Here is a 20,499-nt window from a genome sequence, read left to right as displayed (position 1 = left end):
CTCCCTCTTAATCTTTCTCGCTCTAAAATACACACACACATACACACAAAGAGAGAGGCAGAAGTCACCAGTCAGGGAACAATATCCTGCTCAGAAGACCCTTCACAGCACACTCTCATAAATCACTGAGACAGAGCCACCACCCTCACTGTCAGCATGTTATTATGCACGCACACACACTCAGGTCCACGTTCCCCACGGCAGACATTCATTCAATCCTGCTTCCATAAAAGGATGTCATCGAAAAGAAGAAATCTAAACTCAGAACTCTTAAACACACCTCACCTGCGCTGATTCCCTCTGGCTCTGCTTAAAACACACACATCCTCCCAACAAGCCGCTCTGTGTCCCACTCCAACCTGACCCTCCGCACCGGCCATTCCTCAGTGACAGGGTGCCAGGATGAGGGGATGAGAGGCTCTGAAGGGCGAGGTGAGAGATGGATGAAAGCCTCGGCGGGTAAGGTCCCGGGGCTGCGTCCTGTGCAGGTGGCAGGTGTGATCTGGCCGGGTGCAGGGGCGTGAGGGTGAGGAAGAGAAGGACAATGAAGGCGTCTGTGGCCCTCGTTGCAGCTGCAGGAGGCGGGGAGGAGCGGGGCTGACAGATAAGACGGAGGAAGGGAAGGACAGTTCAGGGAGCAAAAAAAGATGGAGATGGGACTTCAAACAGAGGATTGGGCCACGGGTGCAGAGAGACACATTCTTGTCTGGCATGGACGGGGTGGGGACGGAGGGAGAGCAGGAAAGATGGATGGCACAAGAAAGGCGAGCATCAAAGTCCCCGCTCGTACCCCTCTCATGCAGATGTTTACATCATGCACACTTTTGCTGTGTGTGCGCTGCCTATATCTGTGTGCATATTGATGTCAACCTCCCTCTCTGTGTGGATTTGTATCGATGAGACAGTAATCCTCTTCCCTTGCCGCCCTTGTGTGCAACTGTCCACAGCTCCCACTAAGACCCACTGATCTCTGCCACATGGCGCTCCATCAAAGCACTGATGGTCATGCCTCTCAGGACAAGTTTTTGCCAAAAAACGCACCAGCGTGGCTCATATATGTCCCTCATTGCAGAGGATCAGCGGCTGATGAAGGTCTAACGCTACTTTAGACTTTGTATCATCTTGGATCACATGAAGGCGAGCGAAACAAAGCTGCTCTCTGTTAAAAAGCTCTCCCGTCTGAGCGCGCACACGGACACGCACACACATTTCCTACTTTCTCTATCGGACCTGATTAGAGTGACAGGGGCACTTCCCATTGGCTGTGAGAGTGGCCCTCTCCTTCCCAGGGCAGCCAATTTCCCCTGCTCCAAAGCTGATAGGAAACTTTGATTGTCCACTGAGCTCAGGAGAGACAAAGAGATTTTTCCTCCTGCAATCCACGTATCACTCCATCACATCTCCACCTACAATCTCTCTCCCCACTTGCTCCTCTCCTCTCCTCTGCTGTCTCTGCCTCTTGAATCCTCTTCCCTTTTATTTCCATGCGTTCACTTTTCGTTGCGGGCTGCTAAATGCGAGTCCATTAAACTGGCACTGACTGCTTTGATGGGCAGGAAGTCTCACTTCATGTGGTGACATCTGCATCCTGTGACACAATCCTACCTTGCACACATCATCTACTGTCTTGGCTTACCACTGTCCTCTAATAGCATTCCTATAGTTTAACACAGCGAGCGCAGGCGGATGCTGCCACAAGCATTTTGCATACTGTTTTTGGGTGTGAAGTGAACCGAGAAAGAGGGAGGGCGGACAGAATGGGCCAGGCGTCTAAACATGTGGAAAGGGCCAACAGGAAACATCACCCTCTCTCTCTCTCTCTCTCTCTCTCTCCCTCCCTGAGAACACACTTCCTGTCAGAGCTCCTCTTACTTCCTGTCCAGCCACCGGGAATCCCAGCTGGAACATTCCAGCTGTGCGCTGGCCTCCCTCCCTCTCTGGGCAGCTTGATTAGCACAATTACTTACTTGCTCAATCCCTCATTCATGCAACTATAAGCAGCACAGACACACACACAGACACACACACACAAACACAAGGGGGGCTGCTATTGTAGCGCTATTGCATCTTCTCGTCGCCAGGGGTCGCTACATAACAGCACATTTCCTCCTGCGCCTCTCCTGCAGTGAGAAGCCTCTGCTGAGGATACTGGGCTCCCCCATCTCCTCAGGAGCCTCTCATTTATATTACTAGTGTGTGTGTGTGTGTGTGTGTGTGTGTGTTTTTTTAGCGCAGGAAAAATGCGCAGTGCCATTAGCGTAATGGCATCAAATGAAATGGCACATGCATGTTCATAAGTGCGCCTTGACGCGGCTCCCACACGGCCTGGAAAACAGCAGGTTTGGTGACTTTGTGTATGACCTTTTCGGAAAGAGAGCTAATCCCGAGCTATAATAGACTCCGGGACCGATATGGAAAACTGCTGCACCGTTATCTCGGTTGTCTAGGAGACCATCAGAGCACCGGGGCCGGTGGAGATGCCACGGTATTAAAAGGGGAGTGTGCGTGTGTGCGTGCGTGTGTGTGTGTGTGTGTGTGTGTGTGTGTGTATTGGAAAATGTTCTCTTTTTTTTTGTCACAAGTGTCACTCATAAATACTGCATTGTGGACGTACAACCACTTTTTTTTTTCTCCCCCTGCCACGTTTGGCCCGCAGCGTTATTTCTTTTTTCAGCATGTTGAAATTATAAATTCAATTTTGGAGACATGAGGAAAAGGTCAGTCATGGGGGAGGTGGATGAGGCTCGTTATTAGCGCATTTAAACTGCATTACAATTTAAAAAATACTGAAGGTCTCTTGTGCTCTAAATTATATCAGACAGGCTGTTAACCAAACGCCACAGCGGTTGATGTTAATGATAAGACGGGCCTTAACAACAACTCAACAGGCCTACAACTCACGGTGCGTGTGAAGCGGCTTGTCCTGGTTGTGCGACTGAAGATGATGCTATCATGTTTCGATGTGTTTACTGGGAGGGAATCATGCACACAAGCACAATTATAGTTACAAATGGAGCTTATCGTGTTATCTGTATTTTATGCTGTTATCTGAAGATATCTTAAAAATACGAAGAATAAAAGGGCCCACTCAAAAATGTGCACGTCTGAGTTTGTAAATGTGTCAAAAATACGGTGGTATTTTTTGTAAAAACTCAAAATGAGCTGCATCACACAAAGGCTGGCGCACATTTAAAGGAGGGCTTTACATCCCAGGGCTGTGATGGGACTAATCAGACAGATAGGCATCACGTAACAGTGATGTATGTTTAATACAGCTTGTATTGATATGTAAAGTGTGTGTACCAATAATCAGGCCAATAAAGTCCCTCTAGTGCCAAATATAGAGCCCATATTGGCTGCGCCGCTGCAGCGCGTAAAACGTGTAAATATTTCTCATTCCCTGCGCCTATCTGTCTCTATCAACCTGCGGGATCCCCCCAGCCCTCCCTACAAATGATGCATTAGATGCATTGAATGTATTTGTTGTGCAAGTTTGAAAAGGCGGCGATAATCTGGGAGTGAGAGATAAGGAACACCAATTTATTCAGCAGCACTTTGGACCCCGCTTCCAGCCTCGGTCGGTGCTGACACCCCCAGCAGTTTGCTGATAACGATTAGGCCATTTATTATCTTCACAGAGAACAAAGATTGCGTGGTGCCGATGAAATATTACCCCTGGTAATAATCAGAAGGAGAAGGGCCCTGGCATCTAATGCAGTGTGCATATAATATCGTCCCTGACGAAAAGCGTGCGCGCACGCACACACGCACGCACGGAGTCTCGTGCAGAACATGCAGAAAAAGGGTTCATTAAACAAGTGAACGTAGATACAAATATAACATAAGCTATAATGTTAAGAATTAATTTTACTCAAAGTGATAATCGGATTATTTTTCACTTATAATAATAATAATAATAATAATAACAATACTATAAAATTTGGTGGTTGTTTTTTCAAGTGGTTATTGTTCCCTCACAGTGCCTAAAATAAAAATGTTGATGTAAACATTTTAAAAATAGCATTCACTTATTTGACCCTGTGCTTTTAACGTGATTGAAAGCTGCAGTGAATTGTTGTCAGACGGATCACAAAAAAACACATTGTCATAACTCTCAACTAATTACCTTATTCTTCTTCTTATTCTAACCAACAACTAATTTATAAACTCAAATGCATCGTGTTTGCATAGTCTAGTATTAGTCAACTATTTTAATAGCGAGTATAGAATAGCCTAAATGTTGTTAGTAAATAAATCGACCAAATATTCAAAAGAAAAACTAATAACGTTTCTTTAAAAAAATAAAATAAATCTAAACAAATCCTTCACCGTTCAGACCTTCACAACACACTGGACTTTTTTCACCTCGAAAATCTTGTAATTGTTTCCTTCATGAGTCAGAATTTCTTGAGGGACCATAAAGCACTTACAAGTTATTCGTTACTGACACTGAGCAAACTTGTGTTTCCGTGGCCGTCCATTCTGTGCCAACCAGTCTGAGCTCTCGCATCTTTGCTCTGCTGATCTCAAACACTGAAACAAACGCTATTAATTCAGTCAGACTTGGACTTCACAATCCTTTTTCTTTTCTTTCTCTTCTTTTTGTGTGCGTGTGCACTCTGGGGAGCACGAGCCCCCGAGTTGCAGAGGTCCTCGCGCCCCTTGCACCTGCCTGGCTGCAGCGCCGCGCACGAGCCCTGGTCGCGTGCAGGAGATTTTAGGGGCTTTGCATGTTTTACAAAGTTGTTGTTACTGTGTGGGACATAAAGGGCGCAGAAAGACGAGGGAGGGGACCGTATTTTTCTTCTTTAACACGTTTAACACAGGGGGCGGGGGAGGAGCGGGGGGTGAGAGTCACGAAGCAAAATCTCCTTAAGTCAATTAGGACCCTGGCTGTCAGTCTTACACAACAATTTAGTGGAAACACAACTGAGAAAAAACACACACGGATGACAAACATGATAAACAAGGTGTGGCTTTGCTATTATGTACAATATATAACTGATGCACGATGAACTGGACTGTTTTCGTGTTGTAAACGACAAAAGTTGGTCGTTTCCAAATGACTTCTGCTGCCCACAATGATTGTGCATGTATTATCTTGCACCTGGGGCAAGAGGAGACCAAGCAGGGACACCCACTGGCCCTTGAAAGACCCCAGGGAGTCCTCAACCAAACGCAGTTCCTTGGTTTCTTTATTATTTGACACAGAGAAGTGAAAGACGTGCGTAAAAATGCGCTAATATCACCACTTCTAGCTTGTGTGCTTGCGCAATTCTGCATCCATTGATAACAAACGCTCTTATCAGGAGGGTTTTGCAGCTGACTGTAAAGCTGGATGCTAAACCATAAAATGTTGAGATCCTCTCCTGTGTAAGGGCCACGTTATTGATCACCTCTTGGGAACAGGTATTGCTGCCAGTTTCTGTCCATTTAACCGGGACCCGGAAGACAGGGCTGCTGGCTGACGTGCCATTACGTTGCTGTGTTGCTGCAGCCTCTCAGACGAGCCGCTGAAGTTTTTTGCTCATATTCAGAGAGGTTTGGATACAGCCAGCGAGAGAGGAGACACGGACACACGGAGCGCAGACACACACCGCTCTCTGCCGGCGGATGACACACTGAGTACCGGCTGTTCCTTCCTTGTTGTCTCGGCAGCATCTTTACACAGCAGCTTTAGGTTCAGTCCGGACATCTTTACGCCTCATAGGTCGGTTATTTTGCGCCGTTATTTTGGAGAGAAGCGCCGGGTGGAGGTGTGCGGTGAACCCGATGGAGCCACTTTCTCTGGTTTGACGAAAGCGCAGCCACTCTGGAGCAGGTAAGTGAATTATTGATGTGTTTACACTATCTCCCATTTTTAAATATGCTTTGTAAAATGTAAAAAATAAAATAAAATAACACGCACCAAAATACAGATGGCATAGGTTGGAATAATTCTGCTTATCGGGCGTTATCAACATTAATGAAGGGGAAAAGGTTATTTTTCTGCAGCATTTCATGATCTAAATCGTTCGTGTCTGTTAAGGAATAAGATTTGCTGTTTTTCTTCATTATTTCTGTTTATATTTACCTTCATATTCAGCCTTAGCTCGTCACGGTTGTTTATTATTAACTGTAAAACCTCCATGAGGTCTGACAAGCGGCACAGTAGTGAATCAGACGTGTAAAACACACCAGTATTCAGTCTTGTACAATGTAAAGATGCAGCATTAGATATTTTTCTTTTATTCACATTCCTTTCTAGACCTCTATTATCTTTTTTTTTTTTTTTTTATAAATGAGCAAACAAAAAAACAGAACAAAAGAAAATCATAATTTAAGCACATAGCAGTGATAATACTGCGCACAGGAGACGTACAATATTTCGAAATTTTCGGGAAAATTCACGCGTTCACATAAATACCCAGTTGTGATTAATGTAGTCCAGTTCATGCTGCCGTGGGCAAGGTGTTCCTATTCCTGGGAAGAAGGGAAAAATCCCCGATCGCGAAATGGATTAGTGTATCATCAGCGTGATATTAGTGACGACAAAAGTATTCAATTGTCACGCTTTAAAAACGCATAATGACTCGAGCAAAAAGTCTTTCATCAGCAGAGAGAGCAATCACATGGGCACAATGGTGGAGCAGAGACAGGGGCGGGCCGGGGTCTCCACAGGCATGCAGGAGCTGGAGTCAATACATGGCACCTTTTACACCAACCTCTCCCTCCACCTCTCTCTCTCTTACCTGCATGTGCTGCTGTTGTCTGCTGGATGCTTTAATGTTTGGGCTGTGTGTGCATGATTCAAATAACATTAAATGAGTGTGTGAAGCTCTGTGTGTGTGTGTGTGTGTGTGTGTGTGTGTAAACTGCATACAGATAGATTAAAGGAGTGGGAGTAAGAAAGAAACCTGTGTATTTTGAATGAATGAGTGACTGAATGAATGAACAGATTTTAACACTGCTGGCACTTTTTTTTTTATCAAACTATCTTTTTTTTTTTTAATCAGACTTTCCTTTTATAGCTGAGAGGTTTTGCCTATAAACCTCAGAAGCATCTTGTGTGCAGTTGGTGCTGCTCTATCCTGAAATGTTATTATTCTCAGCTCAAACTGCACAAATGGAGAGCGAGTGCTGCTCTCATCGCAGCATCCAGGCCCCTCTCCCAGCAGTTTTATGGTCTTGTGTCTGGGTGCTTGTGTCTATAAAGCCCCCCAGTGCCCTGGCTCGATCTAATTAGCCGTGAGTAAAGGGGACAATAATGCTTCAGCTGGTTTGTGTCATTCTCTTCTCTCTGGCTCTGCTTATCTTCACAAGCCCCACTGTGGCTCTTCACACTCCCCCCTACCCCACCCCTCCAAAAAAAAAAAGAAAAAGAAAGAAAGAACACACACACACACACACACACACACACACACACATATTCGCACAGCCACACACCTCCACTCTGGATAATGATGGATGACCGTGCCCAATGGAAACAAACAGGTAGATAAAGCCAATCCCATTTAATAACAGCATGGATCGGAATGATAATCTTGTTGTTCATTAGCCGCTGTGGCTGCACGGCGATACAGTTGTTGCTCACAGTTCTCACCCAGCACAGTAGGTGTTGTGAGAGGGATAGTGTTCTCCAGTCTGGGATAGCATCCCTGCATGGTGAAACAATACTGCCGTGTCCTTGAGAAAGACAGAGGGAAAGCAACGGCAGCACCCCTCCTTCCCCACCACCACACTCTCCACTAACACCTCCGTCACATCTTTTGTTCCAGCACAGATACAAATGGGATTAATGAAGGTATAAATTACAGAGGGCTAAATCCTGCTGAGTAATCCATTTGGCAAACATGCAAACAACAATGGGCATGCTGCAGCAGCTAGCCTGGGCCTGACCCTCTCTCCAAGGCCCAGTGGTGAGCACAGCCAGAAACACATGCAAGGCTGACCACTGCAGGCTATGGAGACATGCTCGGGGGGAAAAAAAGTCCCTTCAGAAGAAAAGCATCACTGCTCATCATTCATGCTCAGACAGAGGCAGTCCTTGTTGTTTCAGATTCAAGCAGCATTTATTCTAAAGCATGAAATCGCTTCTTTTTATTAAACATAAAAATAGTGTGTGGTTGATGATTCGTTCATTGTGCATTATAGTACAATATTTATAAAAGGGCAACAAGCATGTTAAAGGTGAGCGCCTTCCCACTCCACCTGAGCTCCTTCTCCTCACTGGAATCTCAGTAATTCAGGTGGCTGCTCCTCTCCTCCTCTCTGCTGCCCCACATGCACTAATTTGTTGATTTTAGGAGTTGACAAGCTCAAAGGGCTGAGCTCATCAACCCACCGCCGCTGGCAACATGCCACTGATTTAATGACTGATGACTGACACACACACACACACACACACACACGTAAATACACACTTACCCAGCAGGTATAACATCAGATCAGAGCATGCTTGTCGCCCTAATGACCTGAACCGTGGAGGATGCCGTGTCATCGGAGTTATGAGGGCACTTCATTTTACCTGCAGACAAGTTGCCCAGGTATCAGAAGCTTCACGTGAGACACCCTGCAACCCTGTGATCTGTGACGTCAGGAGCAGGCGTCAGCGTGGCGGCCAGTCTAGGCTCCGAGCGACCTACCAATTATTCCCTGTCAATCACAAACACACACACACACACACACACACACACGCCAATGCGTGGATTTGCGCGCACGAGGTAATCTTTTTACGCACGCACTGCTGCTAATTCTGCAATTAGATTTGAATAGAACAGAATATAACAGAAAATAACAGAAAATAATATGATTGGATTAGAAATTCTTAACTTTTATTTTGCCCTAAACGCTATCCACCATAATAGCCTTTTTTCTTAACCCACACTGGCTGATAATTACCTGCAAAGGCAACAATATTATTGGTAACAATAATAAAAAACAACACATCAACACGCCTTTGTTTAGGTTTTTTTTTAATTTGTATTGTGTGTTTTTTAAATGAGGGCGTTTGGAGACACTTTGATGATCACCAACTGGTATTCTCAGGTGAGGCCTTGCGCCCATCCCTGGTGCCACCAATTGAGAAAGAGGCGCCATTAGTATGCAAACTGTGTTTGATTGCCCTGTCCCCGAGACAAAACCACTGTTTTCACAAGAGGAATGCCCTGCCAGTAATTAAAGACAATTAGGCGCTCCCAACAATGGGGCCAATTTCGGGGTCATAAATCGACTCCTCCTCTGTTGGTTTTAGAGGTGCTGAAAACGCTGTTTATTTACATAACAGCAGTATGCGAAAAACAACACCTACAATTATTGTTGGTGATGACAAAAGCTCCGCCAGAAACTTTAATTGTTAAAGACAGAAAAAAGGTTTGAAAATGTGTCTCTGGTCGTTTATATTTTTTTTTAAATATTTCTGCAGATGAGTTCATACAGGCGAAAGCGACGTACAGCAGCTTCTCTGTCCACAATCATTATAATAGTAAGCCACGTATTGTGCAGAGTGAATTTCCCTTCATGTTAGATGTCTGTCTTTAGGCTTATAACTGCCGCTAAAAAAGCAGATTATCAGGGCCCGATTGCTCATTCAGTGTGAGCTTCATGAGAGAGAAAGACCCCCGAGAAATTACCCTGCTGATTGATAAGTCTTTTAGTTTTTCGGTGCAGAGAAAATGGAAATTGAAAGAAGGAGAGCAGGGATGCAGCGAGCCAATTGCGGCCGGGTCTGACTGTGATTGGCTCAGAGCGAGGCCCCGCCCCACGTGGCTTGATATGGGAATTTACTGGCGCCAGCCGCATCAGTCTGCGCCACATCTCATTAATGAGCCTGAGCACTGCATGGATCAGGAGGTTTACACATCACACCGAGCTGTATGCGCCGTCAGCTGATCGAAATTGCAACAGGTATCCAGATGAGACATTTGTGTTTTTATGTTTACTTTACGCGGAGGAGGGACGCAGCGCTTCGACACTGAATCAGCTGTGCACTACTTTGTTTTCGGGCTTTAGTCACTAGGAGCGTAATGTGCGCACAGATTATTATATCACGTTAACTGTGATGATTAGATAAAAATACAGAGGATGTCTCAACTTTGCATGGTAAGAGGGGGTGAGCGGTCATGTTGTTTGTGAACTAACGTTTTTGTTTTCGTCTCATTGCAGGCAAAACTGAGGAGAAACAGGAGACCGGCTTATTCAAGGATTCTATTTCTGAAGTAAATAAACAGGCGAGACTTTCACGGCTCAGGAACTATATTGTAAGGAGGATTTAACTCCCTTTACCTCGGAGGTAAACAGAGCCTAAAAGTAGCCCGACAGACAGAGACGCCTTCAGAGGGAAAGCAGAGACGATCACAGCTCAGCCATGGAGGTCGCAGCGGCCGATCAGTCTCGATGGATGGCCCACCATCACGCAGTGCTGAACGGCCAGCACCCGGACTCTCACCACCACAGTCTGAGCCACAACTACATGGAGCCCATGGCGCCTTTACTGCCCCAGGACGAGGTTGACATGTTTCTGAACCACTTGGACTCTCAAGGGAACCCTTACTACGCCAACTCCCGGGCAAGGGTCACATACAGCCAAGCACACGGTAAGATGCGCTCAAGTGTGATGAGATCTGAGAAACACGTTTTGGTAAATTGGCATTTTATTAAGGCATTATTTATGTTTTTATATAGGTTACAATGATCAAACAGAGCGTGCATTATGTGTGTATATATAGCCTGTGTGTGTTGTCTGTGTGTGTGGAATAGGTCTATTAATTAAGGAAGCTACAGAAACTATGAGCTTAATAATTCTTGCAGTGTGCAGTGATGTGCGTAAAAAGTTCGTCTCGACTTTTCTAGGACGTTTGAGCAACATAAAAGGAATTTCTAGCAAATGACAGCGAGAGGAAAGGGAAGTATGTCATTTAACCCCTCAGTGTTGGGGCAGGGGTTTCTGGAGGGAGAGAGAGAGAGAGAGGGGAGAGAGAGAGAGGCACTTCCCGGATATAAAATAAAAACCGCAAATTTACTAATAACAATCTTTAGTCCGAGAGCTGCAGCCGATGAAAAGATACTGGGCCGACGATAAGCTACTTTAGGTGTGTTTCCAGCGGTCAGCAGGCCTTTAGAGCCTCTGTCTTAATAAGACGAGAAGCTGCTGTCATTCATGGACAACATTTTTGGATAATTCTATTAATTTAAATTAACTATTTAATCTGCATCTGGAGCTAAATGTCGGACTCGAGTAATTCTGGGTATTTCACAGGTAAGGACTTGATGTTTTTGCGCAGGCTGTTGTGTCAAGAAAAGTTGAAATATATCAAAAGCATTGTTTTGGGTTCCAGCTCGCCTCACTGGGAACCAGGTTTGCCGACCACACCTCATCCACAGCCCCGGTATTCCCTGGCTGGACCCCGGGAAAGCAGCCCTGTCCGCAGCCCACCACCACAACGCATGGGCGGTAAGCCACTTCAGCAAACCCAGCCTGCACACCACCGGCTCCGGCTACCCCTGCAGCAGCAGCACCGGCACGGCCCCGGTGTCGTCGCTCACTCCGGCGTCCCACTCCAGCCCGCACCTCTACAGCTTCCCCCCTACCCCTCCGAAAGACGTGTCCCCGGACCCCGGCCCTACCTCTCCCACCTCCACCTCGACCAGAATGGACGAGAAGGAGTCGATCAAGTACCAAGTGTCGCTGGCGGACGGGATGAAAATGGAGAGCTGTAGTCCGCTGCGCAGCGGCCTGGCCTCGATGAACGGCCAGGGCCCGGCCACGCACCATCCCATCCCGACCTACCCGGCCTACTCCCTGCCTCCTCACGAGTACGGCGGCAGTCTCTTCCACCCCGGCAGCCTGCTCGGCGGGTCCTCCTCCAGCTTTACACCCAAATGCAAAAGCAAAGCCAGGTCGAGCTCAGGTGAGTCCACAGTGTGTTTATCCCTCATATTGCAGATGACACTGATAAGGCCTAATTAAAAGGTTATGGTTTATGTAGCTGAGCGATGAAGCGTTACACACTATCATTCACCCATTATCAGTAGATAAATGTTTCATATGGTAATATTATCATACCCTGCTATTGTCTTATATTTCGTTTGTGTAAGCCTGTGGAAACTTTATAGCAAACTTCAACGGGGAAAAAAAAATTACGCAAGTGTTTCATTTAGTTTTTTATTAATTTTCAATGCCAGCTCTGTCTCGCGCTGACCCAGTTCCTAAAGTGGAACTTGTTGCTCTGGCGCGTTAACTCTCCAAAAGCGTGATCATTGCCACTCAAAAGCTGACAGCTCTTATCTTTGTCCCATCGCACTCCTCGCCACTCGTAAGCTCCTCCACTTAAACGAGCTCCAACTTTAAATGAAACTCATCACACTAATCGGGGTCAACTATTTACTAAATGCAGAGCCAGGGCCATTACGCGTCCGATTAATGGAAACTCCAAATAATGGAAAGTGGGATTAAACCTAATTGAATATAATCAATAATTCATAGAGGCTATGTCTTTATTTTTTGTTGATTTGGAGGAAAATTAATCTCGATTTTAGTTTAAATATTGTTCCACCATTTTCACAAGAACATTACATCGACCCATTCAGACAGTCACCTGACTTCTTCTTCGTGCCATTGGCTTGTTTTCTTTTGAACGTGGCCTTTATTGCACTTAAAAAATGAAGGAGTCACGACGCCCTGGCTCCTGCCATATCCTGTATACCTCCAAGTGAACAAATCACGACCTCCACCCCTCCCACAGCTCTCCCCAGTACTAACAAAGCACAGGCGACAGAGCCCTGCTGTTTGTGTTTTTAAGCATGGCCTTGGCCCACTGCACCGACACGAAGTGGAGGCAACACGGCAGATCTGCCTGTGTGTGCAGATGAAAGTCTGTTTCATGAAACCATTAAGCTGAATGCATCATCTCAAAGTTTGGAGAAGACTGGAAAAAAAACACATAATTGGTTGTACTCAAAATTGTTTATAATAAAAGGCAGTCTATTAATTGAATGTCTGGACAAGCAGCTGATTCAATAGACTGCATGTGCTGGGAGTGATATTTAGACTTTATGTCTGACATTAATGTGCAGACATTTGAAAAACAACCCAGTCTGGTAATGGCTCTGTAATTTCCCTACATTGTTCCAGCTGTTGTACTTTGAATTAATGGACAAAAAAAATGACAACAAAAAACAGTGTAGGCTGTTAACAAGTTTGCTCCAAACGTAGTCGTGTAATTATCCGTATTGTTATCCATTGTGTGTGTGCTTTTTTTTACTACACTTGGGGAACGCTCAGTGGCTGATAATCTGAGTGAATGTGAGCTGCTGTTGTAGCAGAGAAATGTTATACTGTGACATTTAAAAGAAGCTGGCCAGACTGGGCCTGAATCAGTAACACAAACATATCAGCTCCGGCATTAAAAAGCCTCTTATCTATCAAAGTTGGTGTCCAGTGCCAGTAATGCTGATTGATTGTTGTACCAAATGCCACAATGACATTTCAGCTGTCAGCGCATATACCTTACAGTAGTGTGGCTTCCTGCTGAACCAGCCTCAAAACCAGACCTCCACCTCCTCTTTAACATACCTTTCACATCAAGCTTCCCATTTCTTCTTATTTCAACACCAAACATTGCATAAGACGGAATGCATCAGTCATTGTTGGTGAATATTTTAAGTGTTAATGAGCTCGCTTTAATGTGGTCGCTGCATTGCGAAACGCTTAAGAGGAAGAGAAGGGAGGTGCAAAAAAAATGCGGCGAGGTGCATTTCAAAAGGAACATAGCTTTTTGCTCAGGTCAGATTCCATTGTGGAGCGAGGGTGGGACTGTGGGTGTCGCTGGCATTATAACAGGAATAATGAGATGATGCTCTAGGGAGAGAGGGATACTTGAATTAAATGAATCGGTCGGTTTAGCAACAGGCTGTTTGAAGTCAGTCAAACCTGAAAGGGCGAGGAGAGCGTGTGGGAATAAGTTAAAAAGCAGGTTTTTTTTGTATAGAAGAGCACAAGGAAGTCGATTTCAGACTCAGTCACACTTTAAGGCTAATAGGATCAAAATAATGCTAGATTGATTACTATGTTATTAATTGGCGCCAACTGCCATGCAAGCTCGTCATTAAAGGCTGCAACACTGGTCGCCACATTTAATACCAACACCACACACTTATGTTTCCTCTCATCGGTGCCCACTGAGTCGATGAATAATGTAGTTCTAATTTGATGGTGTGTCTCAGTCTTCTTGTTGGACACCTCTGGACATGTTCTGGCTGTCTCCGGCCTCCCCACTCTGGATCGGTTTACATAGAGGTGTCTGTGTCCATGACAGCCGTGCACACACCTGCACCCTGATATGAGACAGATTTTGACTTCATATTACATACTGAGCAGGACAGCTGCTATGTGTTGCATCTGACGGAGTGTGAATTTTTTAATTATATAAATTTCTCTCTCCTCTCCCCCTCTTGAACTATATGCAGAGGGCCGTGAATGTGTAAACTGCGGTGCCACCTCCACCCCTCTGTGGCGACGGGATGGTACCGGCCACTACTTGTGCAATGCCTGCGGACTGTACCACAAGATGAACGGCCAGAACCGACCGCTTATCAAGCCCAAACGCAGACTGGTGAGTCCTACTTCTTACTGCACGGCAACACTCTGAGAGAAGGCACCCAAATATGCACAAAGCACAGGCCGGCAGCACAATTCCAGGAAAGTTATATTTTCCCTATGATCTTCCTGGAATTGTTTGTCCCTCTCACCCCCTGATGATCCGCCTTCATGGCCTGTTACAAAACTGCTACTATTGCCATTGTTCCTGCTATCATTATTGCTGGTACTTCTGATACTGTTACTGATACCAATGCCCATGCTGCTTTAGTTAACACCATGCTTGAGTAAATGAAAAGCAGCGTGGACATGTAGCCTGACATTCTTGTGTTGGATGTAGCACTGCTGCAGAGCTGCACAGACACTTCTGACATTAACCCTTCTGAAGCTGGACACATTTATCTGTGTCATGATTTAACTCCTTCTAAGGATTGCATAAATTAGAGTATTTAAATGATCTATCTATCTATCTATCTATCTATCTATCTATTTATCTATCATTATTTTTTTAAGGCTAGCTATTTTACTATAACTGCGGAAATAACAGTTTACTTTTTATTTTGTGTGTGAGGGGTGACACATGAAGGCACTTCTTTGTCTAAAAATTCAGAAATAGCCACGAATAACAATACGTTTGTGTAAATTAAAACTATTTTCTCTGTTAATGGTTCATTAATAGTAGAAATAAAAATAAGCATTATAAGATAGTGACTGGCAGAAATAAATAACAACACAACACTTAACTACAATTAATAATTATAATAAAAATAAAAAGCAGTGACTAGATTAGGAATTAATTTAACACTAGCTTTAACACTAAAAATTAAATTAGTTTTTTGGTAGCGTAGTGCTGCCTAGTCTAACCTTTTCCCTTTAATAAAAAGGGGTCTGTGCTATCTCATTTACCCAGGCTAATTATGATTGCGCAGGCTGTAGCCCGGGTCTAATGGTCTTCATTAACATTAGCTGGTAATTTGGCTTGCAAATAAATCGTCCGCTATCAGAAGATCTTCAAGATATTTTTGGATTGGCTTTTTTTTTTTGTCTCAACACTAAAGTCTTGTATTTTCTGGTGATATTTTGTCGGGTCGTTCCTTGACCACCTCCACGTCTCGTCCCTCCTCGTGAAAAGTCCCATTACATTTTCCACTGGGGTCGGCCCATGTGGCTGCAGCTTTTTGCATTTTCAGCTCAAGTGTTTTTCAGAGTTGTGTTCAAAGGGGCATCCAGTTGTTTCCTATCCGGATATCTGCCCGGCCCAGATAAGGAAGTCAGGCTCCCGGCTGTTTCCGCCTTCAACCAGCGCGCTGCATTCTCTATGGCCAGACTGACATATACTGTAAAGAGATTATCACAACACTGGAGGAGCCGCTTATGTGTGAAGAGACAGAGCGTGAGGGGCGGGGATTGGAAAATAAATGGATTTATGTTCTTCTCTTGTTTGTCATTCTCTGTGCTCCAGCCTCAACGCGCAGCGGCTTTTTATTTTAAAAAGATAGACTCCATTTTTTTTTTTTTTTTTTTTTTAATTTCGCGAAAAAAATAAAAAATGACCAGAGTTACTGAGGCTCTCCGGGTCAACAGCAACGAGCGCACCTGAAATTAATTAAAAGAAAAACCTGGATGCTGCCTGCACAGCGCAGGGCCGCGGGGTTCTCGCATGTAAAGCTAATGTTTCTTATTATGTGTGAAGAATTGATCCGCAATGGGCGCAGGAGCACATTGCCAGGCAGGACACTGGGTCTTACATGACTTTGTAGTCCAGTTTCCCTGGATCAGGATAAATAGAGGGTTTACACAAGTCCTGCTTTATAACCTGTTAATACCAGTGTACTTATTTCTTAATTCATTAAATATGATAATTACCGGAAGGCGTGCACAGCATCAGGCATTCTCCATTAAAATATCCCCATATCTTATTGCGCAAATTAGAAAATTTGATCATGGTTGTAGCGGTCTGCTTACATGCAATTGATTTAATAGAGGAGTTAAGTAATTTTTCCAGTCTGAGTGTCGCTCCTTTTGATGCCTCTCTGCACATGGCGCTGCGGTCAAAGTAGAAACCTCACGAAGTTCCACGTGCCGAAGTCTATTTTAAGAAAACTTTCATGTTTTGAAATCTGACATTCATAACATGCAATGTTACAGCTGTGGCTTCAGTGGCACAAATGTTACATGATTAGCCTCGTAGGTGATGTTTAGTGCTGTTTTTGCGCAGCCCGGTGTCCGCGCTGACCTCTCTGCACAACACGTGAATGGGTCATTATTCATGATGTATTTCTCTCTGCTTCCTTCAGTCCGCAGCTAGACGCGCAGGCACCTGCTGTGCAAACTGCCAGACCACCACCACCACCCTGTGGAGGCGCAACGGGAACGGGGACCCGGTGTGTAACGCCTGCGGCCTTTACTTTAAACTGCACAATGTAAGTATCCTGAAAAAAGACAAAAAACAAGTCAAGTGCGTTTGTTTTGGGGGAGGGAGGGAGGGTGCTGGTCGTTAACTGGTCAAGTGGGCGGACAGCTCGTATCGATTTAGAAGCAGAGGAACTGTGAGAGTGTGGAGGCGAAGCCTGCTCACCCTGTCGGGCAGAACCCACCGGTCGTCTTTTTTTATTAATCCATCGTTGTTTCAATGGGGGGCGTTACTCCCCGGAGAGGCTGCAGGGTGGGACTGTCATTCAGTGTAACGGCGTCGGTTACACTGATGAGGATTTGTCTGAGGCTGCTCCTTTCAGCTCCAGCCAGCCCTCATGCCCATGTATTCATATTGACCAGGACGGTTCTGTTGGGCTTTAAATTAGACAAAAGCTCAAAAACGCCCCTGACTCCCTTATAATGGAGCTATATATGCAAAACAGCTGCTCATTATTTATTGCATATATTTCACACTGGTGTAACTCGTAATATTGAGCTGAGGTGCATGTAAATCCTAACTGGTGATGCAGCTTGTGACATATTTTAAATTATAAGCTGGTAAACAAGCTGGAGCTAACATCAGACCATTATAATGTGCTGTTCACACTGTCAGTGAAGCTTTTGTGTGGTTTGCCTTGAGCTAATGTGCTGCTCTCCACAGGTCAACAGACCCCTGACCATGAAGAAAGAAGGCATCCAGACACGCAATCGCAAGATGTCCAGTAAGTCCAAGAGGAACAAACGAGGAGGGGACGGCTTCGATGAGCTATCCAAGTGCATGCAGGACAAAGCCTCTCCCTTCGGCGGACCCAGCCTCACCAGCCACATGGCCCACATGGGTCACCTGCCCCCCTTCAGCCACTCTGGACACATGCTGCCTACTCCCACGCCCATTCACCCATCATTCGGTCACCCCCACCACTCCAATCGCTCGCCGGTGTGGGCCGAGCCTCACTGAGAGGCCGCTCCACACCCAGAGCTCCTCCGCCTGTAGGAGCCACCACATCGCCATTAACACTAAATGGCCCTCTACATCGCGTCGAAAAGGTGAACAGACTTGTTGCGTCATGTACAGTGGTTGGAGGGGAGAGACTTTCAGTTGGACTTAATGACTGAAGGTCGCATCATGCCTGACCTCACTGATGGGATGCTGCAGAGCAGGACTTTAGTGGACTCTGAAGAGCTAATGTGACGAGGGGGTTTGTGAGTCTCTGTGTGACTGAGGCTTGCAGGAATGGAGTGAACGGAGACGCCTGTCGTTCTTTTTGCTTATTTTTACTAAGTCACTTTGGTACCCACCTCTCCTTGACCCTGTAACAGGAGACTCACGAGAGGTCTTAAAAAGAACCGCTGTTTTCACCTCACGACCATCTCATTATATACTGAGATACGTGCACCCCGTCCATCCCTGGGCTTTCGTCCACAACTGCTGTGGACAGACAGACAAAAGCGCTGGAAGTCTTGCGACTGGCTCACAGCTACAGCACCCGTACCAGAACCAGAGAACCAGTCAGACTACAGTACCCACAAGCCAGTGCTCTCCTCACATGCTGGATTGTACACCACTGCAACGCTCACCTGTTTTTAATAATGGACTTTTATGGAAAAAAGACACAGTAAATAGAGTGTTTATAAATGCTTAATTGCTATTATTGTTGTTATATTTGATGTTATAATTATTGCTACGATAATTTATTTTCACTCTTTAAGCTTTCGTCAAAGACACATGGAAACTGTTATGATTTGAATTTCATGGTTATTACGTAAAGAAAAACACTGACCTATCTTAGATGAAAAGTCCCTGAGCTGTATGTTTTTATCATTTTTCCATCTCACAAAAAGTAAAGGAAATAAAGTTTAATACTAAAGTAAAACCTGTCACTGCCTCGTGAGTTTGGTCTGTCTCTCTTTATCAACCCTGCAGACACACACACACACACACACACACACACACACACAACACTGGACTGAACTCTCCTTGTAATGAAGAGTGCTTGATTATTAACATCATAAGTGATATCAGATGCATCAAGGGAAGCTCTGTGATCCCTTGAGCGTGGTAATGCTTTGGTCAGGCTCCGCCTCTATCTGTGATGGCGCGTTGTTAAGAGAAGGCCTCTTTGTGGAGCTGAGGCCCCAGGCTGGACCATTGTACCCAGACAGCAGGCTCCAGCGAAGGGCTCCGGAGTCACACACAGTCATACATATGTTCGTACCCACATGCTCACACACACTTGGGGAAAAAAACAAACAAACACAAACCCTAATTCACACCCTTATTTAACCAAGAAACTCTTTCAAGCCCTCTAAACAGGCACATTTGTGATGACTTGGTATCTGGCAAACACTGAGTCATGGGTGCAGTTCATGCGGGAGCCTCTCTCGCTTCCCTGTGTCTGTCGGAGTGGCCCTCTCTCTTGGCTATGGTGATTGGAGTGAGAGGAAGGACAGCGGGTCTTTAGTGTGAGAGAGAGGAGGAAGGAAAGGCAATCAGGCGACCTGAGCAAACACGTGGGGGTCTGTTCAGACCCTTCGCACACAGATGTGCACGCAGCTGAGGCTGCCAGGAAGCAGGCGTCGACTCTGCTGCTCCCTCATCTCGACCTTTTTTTCTTTCGCTTTGTTTTGTTTATCTTTCTTCACTCTCCTGCTTTCTGCTCTTTATTCTGTTTGTCTTTTATTCTCCTTCGTTCCCTCTATGTTGGTCGTTATGTCTCTCCCTCCCCATTTGGACGATTACAGTAAAATAAAAAAGGAACTTTGAACAGAGCCAGCCACTAATGAGTCTGCTCAATTAGGGCCAATTTGAGGTCATCATCACCGAGTTCAGCATACCCTCACACACCCACAACACAAACCAGCCGATTAAACAGTCCAAGCTAAAAGTGGACTACTACCCCTCCCTGAACCCTCCACCCAGCTCACATCTGCTGGACTGCTGTGGAGGTTGATCTGCTGGGGTTTCCCAGAGGCTTGATCTGTTCAAATTGGAAATAATATTTGTCCAGGGATAACTATAGGTGCTGTTTTGTTATCCAGTGTGGCTGGAGCACTGTGTCCTCAGCTTATGCTACATCATAGCACCCTGAACAGCACCAACCTGGCTGCACACATGGATACAGTACCGCAGCACACTGACAGAGTGTATGTTTTCAGAGCGGGGGTGGGATCCCCCTGATCCACTTGCTGAACACCAGTGAAAATGTAACGCTCGGCTGCCAATAAGCAGTCCAGCCATCTGTGTGTAGGGCAGTGCCGTGGGTGCTGAGCCGTGTACAGGCCACGGCTCCAGCGGGGTTGTGTGCTGCTGCTGCAGCCAGCGAGCCTGCTCGGCCGGGCTTGGCCCGACTCCCGGAGCCTGAGAGGGGGAGATGGAGAGAGCCAGCGCTCTTCAATGAGGCCCTCCAGAGGGAAGGGGCAGCCCTCCCAAAAATAATACAGCAGTCTGCCAGGCCAGTGACTCCCAGAGCTGCCCTCGCCTAAACACACACATCCAACTACATATATGC

General features: G+C 45.7%; 1 protein-coding gene and 1 long non-coding RNA gene across 4 annotated transcripts in view; one reads left to right on the top strand and one right to left on the bottom strand.

Moving 5' to 3' along the window:
- Positions 1-20,499, bottom strand: part of LOC311255219 — an 80,051-nt gene that overhangs the window by 1,884 nt on the left and 57,668 nt on the right. The gene's annotated exons all lie outside the window — the stretch shown is intronic.
- Positions 5,567-18,864, top strand: gata2a (GATA binding protein 2a). 3 transcript variants are annotated; one of them, XM_084349512.1, is made up of 6 exons: positions 5,567-5,821; positions 10,144-10,574; positions 11,316-11,888; positions 14,446-14,591; positions 16,873-16,998; positions 17,652-18,864. In XM_084349512.1, exons 2-6 carry the CDS (start codon positions 10,346-10,348, stop codon positions 17,946-17,948), a joined length of 1,371 nt encoding a protein of 456 aa, XP_084205638.1. In that variant the 5' UTR covers positions 5,567-5,821; positions 10,144-10,345; the 3' UTR covers positions 17,949-18,864. The 3 variants fall into 3 exon arrangements, with proteins under 3 accessions (XP_084205638.1, XP_084205637.1, XP_084205639.1); XM_084349511.1 differs by lacking the exon at positions 5,567-5,821 and adding an exon at positions 9,802-9,885; XM_084349513.1 differs by lacking the exons at positions 5,567-5,821; positions 10,144-10,574 and adding an exon at positions 11,060-11,236.

The sequence above is a fragment of the Pagrus pagrus genome (assembly GCF_965226575.1).
Source record: "Pagrus pagrus genome assembly, chromosome: 3".
Lineage (NCBI taxonomy): Eukaryota > Metazoa > Chordata > Actinopteri > Spariformes > Sparidae > Pagrus > Pagrus pagrus.
The sequence above is the reverse complement of the archived record's forward strand: the minus strand, read 5'-3'. Positions and strand labels throughout refer to the sequence as shown.